Below are 9885 nucleotides of genomic sequence, written 5' to 3' on the forward strand. Positions count from 1 at the left end.
AATGGGTTAATGTATCAGAACTCTGCGGCTCGAGTTGCTAACATCGCGTCTTTCCATATGGGCTTGTTGTCACGCCCTTCATCCACGTTGGTTTCTGTCACGTGCACTGTAGGCATCTCTCCCCTCGTGCTGTGAACTGTGTGTGCTTCAGGGTACAGTTGACATTTGCGTGTTGGCTGGTCTTGTGTTACCTTTTTTTTTTTTTTTTTTTTATCTCAGGGTTTTTGGTGTAAATATGAGGTAGTTTGGATGTTTCAGTGATATTCTTTTCTATTGCTATATCATTATTTCGAGATACTGGTTACCGTCTCTCTCTCTCTCTCTCTCTCTCTCTCTCTCTCTCTCTCTCTCTCTCTCTCTCTCTCTCTCTCTCTCTCTCTCTCTCTCTCTCTCTCTCTCCTTACGTAAATCTATGCAATAGATTGATAGATGGATAAACACACACACACACACACACACACACACACACACACACACACACACACACACACACACACACACACACACAGAGAGAGAGAGAGAGAGAGAGAGAGAGAGAGAGAGAGAGAGAGAGAGCAAAACAGAACAGACAGACAGACGAACTGACAGGCTCTCTCTGGTCCAAGTACGGTATTCGACATGACCATCTCTGCGGGAACAAGCGAGACCAAAGCATCTTGTTGTTGGAAGAGCTTAAAGCTGTTTTCATAGGGGCGTGAGGCCATAAAGGGTTTAGGAGAAAGAGAGATGGAGGGAGGGAGAGAGAGAGATAGGGGGAGAGGGAGAGAGAGGGAGGAGGGAGAGGGAAGGAAGGAGAGCAGTAAATGTTTGTACAGTTGGTTGGACAATGTGCTTGATGTAGCTTGATTGTGCTTAAAATCATTGAGTATAAATGACCTCTTTTTCTTCCCTTTCCTTCTATGTATTTGTTCTCTTCTTAGTCCTCATGCTTCTTTTCTCTCCCTCTCTCTCTCTTTCCCTGTGCCGCTCAAAAAAAAAAAAAAAAAAACAAGCGCGCGGTTGGCCAAGTGAGGTAGGAGAGGCGTGGAACAGGGCAGAGGGGGAGCTTAAGAAATGTTAGCGGCGAGTGGGGACCAAAGGAAAGAGAAAACGAAGTCTGGGAGGGTGCAGGATAAAAAGGCAGAGTAATAAAGGTACATTTTGTTTTGTTTGTCTGTGTGTATATGTGTGTGTGTGTGTGTGTGTGTGTGTGTGTGTGTGTGTGTGTGTGTGTGTGTGTGTGTGTGTGTGTGTGTGTGTGTGTGTGTGTGTGTGTGTGTTTATTCCTGTTTTGCCTTGTGCCTATTTTTCTGATTCTCTCTCTCTCTCTCTCTCTCTCTCTCTCTCTCTCTCTCTCTCTCTCTCTCTCTCTCTCTCTGGGAAACGACTTTATTACTGTACCACTGTCACTAAAATCTGCCGTTTCTCTCTCTCTCTCTCTCTCTCTCTCTCTCTCTCTCTCTCTCTCTCTCTCTCTCTCTCTCTCTCTCTCTCTCTCTCTGATATAAAACAAAATAAAAACAAAGTAAAAACTAGGCCTGAAATATCACTGTTCAAAAAAATAAAAATAGAAAAAGAACAGTACATTTAATAATATATTTTACTTTTTTTTCCATTTATTTATTTTTTTTTTTTTTGTAGTATTAACCCCTTCAGTACCATGACGCATTTCTCTATTCATTCTGGTTACTGTTTGGTGTTTTTATACAGCTTCAGATAATTACGTGGGGGTTAAAATAGTGAAGACTCTAGCTATTAATCTTCTGATCTCCATAAACCCTTCCTTATGCAAATAAAATCGTCTAATCATACTCAAAACTCAAGGTATAAATGTGTCTCAGAATTGAAGGGATTAAAGTGTAAAATCAATATGAATAGATTGAAAGATACCATCAATATATTCTAAACCACATAAAAGATCGATATATGTAATTTTGTTGCAGGTAAATCAACATAAAAAATAGATGAATTGATATTTTCTCACGTAAACAAATGTATATAATTTTAATATTGACATTAAAATACTCAAGTTAGATACAGAAAACAGATTTTAGAGGAGAACTGTTAGCAGAGAGATTAGTATATAAGTAGGTCGGTAGGTAGAAAAATATACAAGTGGGTAAAAATATATATAAGAAGATAAATAGGTAGTTTGGCAGGCAGATAGAGTGATAGATAAAACTAAAGAAAAACAAATAGAAAGTAAGGTAGATAAAGTGGTAGTAGATAGACCATTATATTACCTTTTACTCTCCTAACTGCCCTTCATCTTATCCTCTCTTTACCTCCAGCCTCCCTCCGTGTCCCTCCCTCCTTCCCGTACCTCGCGTCCTCCCTCCCTCCCTTCCTCCTTCCCTCCCTTCCGCACAATCCCTAAGCAAAACAGTGTGAGTCAATAGCCTTCATCCTGTGCTCTTCACTGGGCCACCCGCATTCTTCACATTTTTATTCTCTCTCTCTCTCTCTCTCTCTCTCTCTCTCTCTCTCTCTCTCTCTCTCTCTCTCTCTCTCTCTCTCTCTCTCTCTCTCTCTCTCCAGCTGCTAACTCTGCACATTACAACTTTCGCTTTACGTAACTCCGGCACGCTTGACTTTCATTTACATCTACATATTTTCTTGTAATTAGCGTGTGTGTGTTTGTATATTTATTCCCCGTATGCCTTGAAACGCAAAGTATTTATCTATTTTTCCTCATCTCTTTATTTCTCTAATTTCAACTTCACATTATTCCTTAATTTTCGTCTGGCTTTTTTGTAATCGATCCATTGTTTTTTTTTTTTACTTTTTATCTCAATTAAAAGGAGAAAAAAATGCGCCTTCTGTTGTTTATCTGAGCGTGATATCGATCCAGACACTACAGAGTTATAAGTACGGTGCTTTAACTTTGAGCTGTTCTGTTAGTGATTAATAACAGCAAAGGTATTTGAGAACGAGGAGGGGGAGGAGGAGGAGGATGTGGTGGTGGAGGTGGTGGTGGTGGTGGTGATAGTGGTGGTGGTATTGGCTCCTGTCACTCCACGGCAGCCTCTACGTTAATATATCCCTTGCCAAAGAACTTCAAACCACTTGTTGGCATGCAGTGTGCTTGTATTGCCGGGCAGCCAAGGAACAGACTCGGAAAGATCCATTTTCTTATACTTTTCAACTTTCAACGTGCTCTTGTGGAAATTGTTGTGATTTGCATGGGTGCTTTCATGATTCTACTGGTTATTTGGTTAGACTTTTAAGGTTTCTAGTTAACGATTCTAGCGATAGTTTGGTTAGACTTTGAAGGTTGCTTTTATGATTTTAGTAGTAGTTTTGAGAGACATTCAAGGTTCTTTTCAATAATTCTGATCATAGTGTGGTTAGACTCTCAAGTGCTTTCATGATTCTAGCGGTAATTTGGTTGAACTTTCAAGGCTGTTTTCGTGAATCTACTGATAGTTTAGTTAGACTATCAAGATTGTTTTCATAGTTCTACTGATAGTTTGGTTAGGTTTAGTTATGTTTATATGTCATCAATAGTAAAACATCCTTATTAACCCCATCAATCATCTCTGTGACCTTTGAAAATACTGCACGCTTGTCTCCTCACTCGCTACTCTCTCAGCGTGAACTGTTCCCCGTGCACCCATTGTCATGCTAATCAGGTTGTGGATCTGTGCGATGTGAAGTTTCAAGACTCGATTCATAAGAGATTATATTCAGATATAATATATTCCACAGCTTTCTTTTATTTGTGATTTTTATGGTCTACTTGGAAGACTTAGGTTTCTTGTTTCTCGTGAATCATATCTATATACTGTTAATCCTTTCAGTTCCGAGAAATCTATACCTATGTACTCGGTTAATGTGTTCACACTTATTTTCCCAGTCATTATTGATTCTTTGTTGTGTTCTTATATACATTTTTTTTTTTTTTTAGCATTATTTCCACACTTTGCGTAGCCTTAAATATCAAAGCTGTGTTGCAAGTTAGAGTTATTATGCAGTTGAAAGTTTAGGTGATGAATAAATGTTTCAAATGTATCAAGTGTTTCATTAATACATTTGTTAGTCCATTAGTCTTCTCTTATTTATTGATAAAGAAACCCACGCATAAATTCTCGTATTTGTGCATGTGTATCTCTGGATGCACTCAGTTTAAATGGACGTGTTTTTTTTTTTCTCTCTCTCTCTCTTTCCATTCACTCGTGTACTACCAGCAAACATATTTTCAACATCTTACTCATATATCAATGCATTTGTTCATTCATCGATTTTTATATCGTTGTACTAACCCTGACATACCCATTAACCTTTTTTTCCGCTTAGTTTATGCATTTTTTTTCCTCAACCTTCCATCTATGTAGCAAAACATCTGTGATCTCATTCATACATTTTTATATATCAATGCACTCGCCTCGACATCCATTCATGTATTCATTTGTATTTCATTTGGTCATGTATTGTAAACGCTTGCATTTTCGCCTTCCTGTCCATGCAATGATACTCAGCCCATCATCCATTCAAACATTCATCAATATATTTTATTTGCTTAGTTATATGGATTCATTACTTCACGTATTTTTGTTTCCACCTTCCCGTCTATCTGTCTGCTCATCTCTGCATTCCTATATCGGTGTATTACTAACCCTGACATCCACTCCAGCGTTCATCAATGTATCATGTTTGTTCAGTTATTTCCTCTCACGTAGAGCACGTATTTTTGTTTCCACCTTCCCATCCATAAAATGATATATCTATGAGCTCATTCACGTATTCCTACATCGATCTACTCACCCAAACATTCATTCACACATCCATCCATTTTATTTGCTCTTCTCTTTCCTCCATACTTTATCATTTATTTGTATATTCACCTTTCCGGCCATGCATTCGTACAACCGTCTGTTCATCCATGCATTCCCATATCAATGTACTCATCATGTTGTCACTTCATGCATTCCTGATCGACAGCCATCGCGTGCAGCGGACATCCAAAAACCCAGGGGGGCGACAAGGGGCCGGGGTACGAGGTAAGGGAGGCAGCTGATCACGTGAAAAGAACAGCTGGCAAAACAGTGGTATGAACTGAGTACTACAAGGCAGCTGACAGGGATTAGAAACCAAGACTTTTATCTATTACTGCCATGGTTATCTATTATGTATCCCGTCCTCACTGTAGATCAGTCATCTCTGCTTACTGTGTTTGTTGTGTCTTCTGTTTCACGTCCTCCTTTAAAGCATGTGGATTCTCTCTCTCTCTCTCTCTCTCTCTCTCTCTCTCTCTCTCTCTCTCTCTCTCTCTCTCTCTCTCTCTCTCTCTCTCTCTCTCTCTCTCTCTCTCTCTCTCTCTCTCTCTCTCTCTCTCTCTCTCTCTCTCTCTCTCTCTCTCTCTCTCTCTCTCTCAATAAACTGAGAATTAAGAGATGTATTTTCAGGTGTTTGCTTACTTTGTTTTATGTTCAATATGATAGTTTACTTTTTTTTGTATTCTTTATTATTCTTTCCTACATTTTGTCTTACATTTTCATAAATTTTGTTTCTATCATTTTGAATTTCTCTGACTTTTCCCCATTTATTTTTTTGTGATGTCTCTGTTGCGTTTGTTTCCGTTTCATCTTCTTGCATTCTTTCGTGTTTCTAGTGTTTCAACCTTCATTTTTCTATTACAGTTTTTTTTTCATATATCTTTGAATTTTGACATGTTTATAATTGTCCTACATTATGCATTTTATCTTCTTTTCTTGCATCTTTCCTTTAACCTTACAAAAAAAAAAAGAAATGTTTTGAACCCAATGCAAGAATAAGACACAAATACAACAAATAGGTAACGTATAGAACACAAACACCATTTATTAATTATGATATGTTTATTGTATTTTTTGTTCTTTTTTTTCAGGGTGACAAGATGCCGGGGGTAAGAAAGTCTGTGTGTGTGTGTGTGTGTGTGTGTGTGTGTGTGTGTGTGTGTGTGTGTGTGTGTGTGTGTGTGTGTGTAGTCTACAGGATTGAGTCTAAATCGTTTAGTTCCATGTTCATGTGTGTATGTGAGTGTTGTTGTTGTTGTTGTTGATTTTGATATTTGAATCTTTAGTCTTTACTTTATGTTCAAATTTGATTTTTGTTCGTGTGTGTGTGTGTGTGTGTGTGTGTGTGTGTGTGTGTGTGTGTGTGTGTGTGTGCTTGTGGTTCGCTGGCTGTGGCTGGTGGCCTCCCCTCACGCCTCGCACACACGACAGCCTCCGCGGACGAGAGAGAAAATGAGGTGAGAAAGTTTTGTTATGAACCGACAGGGAGAGAAAGAGAGAAAGAGCGCGAGGTTTTGACTCTCCCTCACTATCCTCCCTGCCTCCTCTCCCTCTCTCCTCTCCCCATTGATGTTCTTTTGTTCTCCCTCCTGATACTGAAGCTCTTCTCTTCTTTACGTCTGGTTTTCTTTGTTCTTTGTTGCACTTTATTGATTTACTCTAATTAACACTCGCATCCGTACCCATGTTTTTTTCTCCCGTCCCACCCTCTCTTTCTCTCTCTCTCTCTCTCTCTCTCTCTCTCTCTCTCTCTCTCTCTCTCTCTCTCTCTCTCTCCGTTTTTCTGTTTACTTTCACTTCACTTCAAAGAAAAAGATGTATGGCGTGATTTTCTTCTTTCCACCGTTTATTATTGTTTTCTTTTTTTTATTGAGTTGCGAGAATTTCCGTAAAATGTTTGATTTTTTGCGATGCTTCTCTCTTTATTTACTTATTGTAGCATGTTATATATAGCTGTCTTTTTTCAAGTACTTAGAAATATCTGTTTCACTCATTCATTTGTTTTAATTGTTTATGTATGTGTGTCTCTTTTCAAGTGAAGAAATTAATTCATGTTTTTATGCTTAGCTTTACTTCTTGTTTAATCTTTTTATCTTATATTTTCTTTAGGTTTTGAGGAGGAGGAGGAGGAGGAGGAGGAACAGGAAGAAGAGGAGGAGGAGGAGGAGGATTTATTTCTTGTTTAATCTTTTTATCTTATATTTTCTTTAAGTTTTGAGGAGGAGGAGGAGGAGGAGGAGGAGGAGGAACAGGAACAGGAAGAAGAGGAGGAGGAAGAGGAGGAGGAGGAGGAGGAGGAGGAGGAGGAAGAGGAACAGGAAGAGGAGGAGGAGGAGGAGGAGGAGGAGGAGGAGGAGGAGGAGGAGTAGGAGAAAGAGGAGGAGGAGAAAGAGGAGGAGGAGAAGGAGGAGGAGGAGGAGGAGGATGATTTTTCTCTTCCTCTGCATTTTCCATTCTTCGCTTCACTGCTTTTGTTTCACTTCAGTTATTTCCTTTCTTTTTTCTTTTTTTTTTTATTCCTTGCGTCATCACCATTCCTGCGTCTTGTTTCTCGTTTTCTGCTTGTCTCTTCGCACCTTCCTTTCCTGTGTCATCTCTTCATTTTTCTTCAGTCACATCTTTATAATCCCAATCATTTTATTATTCATATTCTCTGTACGTTTTTTTTTTTACATTGCATTTATTTTTAAGGCTCATTTATATTGTATCTAAACTTTGTGTTCTTTTTTTCTTCCCTCTCTTTTTTCTTCATCATCTATTGTCTTTTTATTCTTCATTTTCCGTTTCATTATAGTGCTTTGTGCTTCTAACTTCGTCTTCTCCCTTCTCCTCTTTTTTTCCATTCCTACTCCTCCTCCACCTCCTCCTCCTCATCTTCTGTGTGGCAAGAGGAACATTAAGAGAATCAAAGAGGTGGTCAGGTCGAAGGAACATCTCTTCCCTGAGGAGGACCTGGAGGGGCCAATGGAAGGAGAGAAGAAGAGAAATGATGGAGGGAGGGAGAGGGAGGACTGAAGGAGAGGAGGGCGAGAGGAAGAACAAAAGTGAGTGTGAGAGAATGAGTGAAATGTAGAGCAGGAGGGTTGAAGGGAGGCAGGACGAGAGAGAGAGAGAGAGAGAGAGAGAGAGAGAGAGAGAGAGAGAGACGATAAAGGAATTAGAGCGAGAGAAAGAAAATGTGAAAAATCACCTCCTAATCGAATTTTTTAAACTTTTCCTTGTCTTTTACTCTCCCTCTCTCTCTCTCTCTCTCTCTCTCTCTCTCTCTCTCTCTCTCTCTCTCTCGCCAGCGACCCAGCGCACCAAGGCATAAACTTATATTTACAAAATCAGGATTACTATTACGAAGAAGTAGGAGACAGTAAGCGTAGAAAGATAACATATGATCGTATATCACAATATTATCAGTAGAATAATACACACGCAGGTGGTAGCAGTCGAGCCGAGCAGCTGGTCAGGTCAGAAGTACAGGTACACATATGCTCTTTCCAGTGTGCCGGGGTGCCTCGCATGGGGGACGGAGGAAATCTACACCTTCGTGATTTTGTCATCCCCCTGAACCCCGCCAAGCCGTGAATGGTTTGTTGAGGACAAATGAACGATTGGCTCGTGACGATGAGGAGCGCGAGGCGACAGGCGTGAAGGGCGGCGGTGGCGGGTTGCTGCGTTGGTCGTGCCTACAGTGCCGCCGCCCAGACTGCCAGTCGGCGACACCAGAGGGAGACAGGCCCGCGTGACCTCCAAAGCTATAGCCTCAGGAGTACCTGACCCGCTGCGTCAAGGCAACGACCACCACGGGTTTGACACTGGTAAAGTTTTAGGGGTCATGGTGACCCTGCGGGGGAAAACAGTGACATGACCTCGGAAGCCACTTCAGGCCTCCTCAAGACTCCGGGAGCTGCGAGGAACCTTCTGCTGCAAGAGGACGCGCCGCGCTCCACTAGTCGTTTTCGCTGTCCTCGTTATTGGAGGCGCCCATCTCGTCTGTCACGTTGATGTCTTCGTCAGAGTAGTCGGCGTCGGCGTCCTGGTAAGGGAAGGGGAAGCTCGCGGCCGCCGACTTCCCGAAGCCAGAGAGTGCCGTGAGGTCCTTAATTTGGATTTTAGCCGGGAGCGACGTCCCAAGCGGGGGGCCAAAGTTGTCCGGGCGTCCCTGCTGGCCTAGGTAGCCCGACTCGTCCTCGCTCCTCCCCTGGTAGTCTTGTGGGCCGTCCCCGCCCTGCAGAGCGAGATCGTCCTTGTTGGAGGGCGAGGGCCCTACGGAGGTCGGAGGTCGCTGATCCTCTCCCACGTCAGACAGGTCCGGGTTAGGGTTGTTCTTGGTTGGCAGTGTCTGCTCGCGTGTGCCCCCGGCAGCCAGCAGCTCACGCTCCTTGGAGTTCCGCCACTTCATCCGGCGATTCTGGAACCAAATCTTTACCTGAAAGAGACCAGAACAGCACGGTGAGCAAGGGAGACAAGGCGGCGCACACGCCTAGCGTGCCTTGGTAATGGAGAGGACACATGGAAACACCAGCTCAGCATCACTTTAGTCTGGTCGTCCTTCAGTCATTCAGTCACTTAGGCAGTGACTGATGGTCGTGACGGAACAACACACGCCGGCCGCCCGTCATGATGTAAGCAAATAAACGTTGCCGTGGCAGGACAATTGAGCCAGTGTCAAGCGCGCAGTCGATGAGGATGTGTGTCTACTCGCGCCGCACTCCCCAAAATGTTATCGACGATGTATACGAAAACAATGCGGATATTTGACGTTCTTAAAGCTGGTCGTATTTCAAAAAGGGGCAAGTCGGGCCGTGATTGGCCAAGGGGACGTGACGTGTGGAAGGAGCTCTGTTACACGCCCTCTGAGTGGTCGATGAAGTTGTAAGGCGCGCGGTGATTGGCGGCAGCTGTGCGGTGATGGAGTGGGGCGTTAACTCGACAAATGCGTTATTATGACCGCTGGAGATTTATAGAGGAGGGAGAGGGAAGAACGTAAGAAAAGGAAGATATAATAAAGGACCGGCAGGGGAACTAGGAAGAGAGGGAGCGTAGAAAGGAGAGGAAAAAAAGGTGGGAATCAACGTGGAAGGGAGAAAAATAACGAGGTGTAGGAACCGACACGTAGTTTGCACAAGCTACCCGACCC

General features: G+C 42.4%; 1 protein-coding gene across 1 annotated transcript in view; it reads right to left on the bottom strand.

The window, feature by feature from the left end:
• Positions 1-7316: 7316 nt before the first annotated feature.
• The window catches only part of LOC123513841 (homeobox protein DBX1-like), a 21319-nt gene continuing 18750 nt past the window's right edge, over positions 7317-9885 (bottom strand). The window contains exon 4 of the mRNA XM_045271236.1: positions 7317-9174. Coding sequence (XP_045127171.1) covers positions 8695-9174 — 480 coding nt within the window. The 3' untranslated portion in view covers positions 7317-8694. The remainder of the gene's footprint in view (positions 9175-9885) is intronic.

Source organism: Portunus trituberculatus, chromosome 37 (genome assembly GCF_017591435.1).
Source record: "Portunus trituberculatus isolate SZX2019 chromosome 37, ASM1759143v1, whole genome shotgun sequence".
Lineage (NCBI taxonomy): Eukaryota > Metazoa > Arthropoda > Malacostraca > Decapoda > Portunidae > Portunus > Portunus trituberculatus.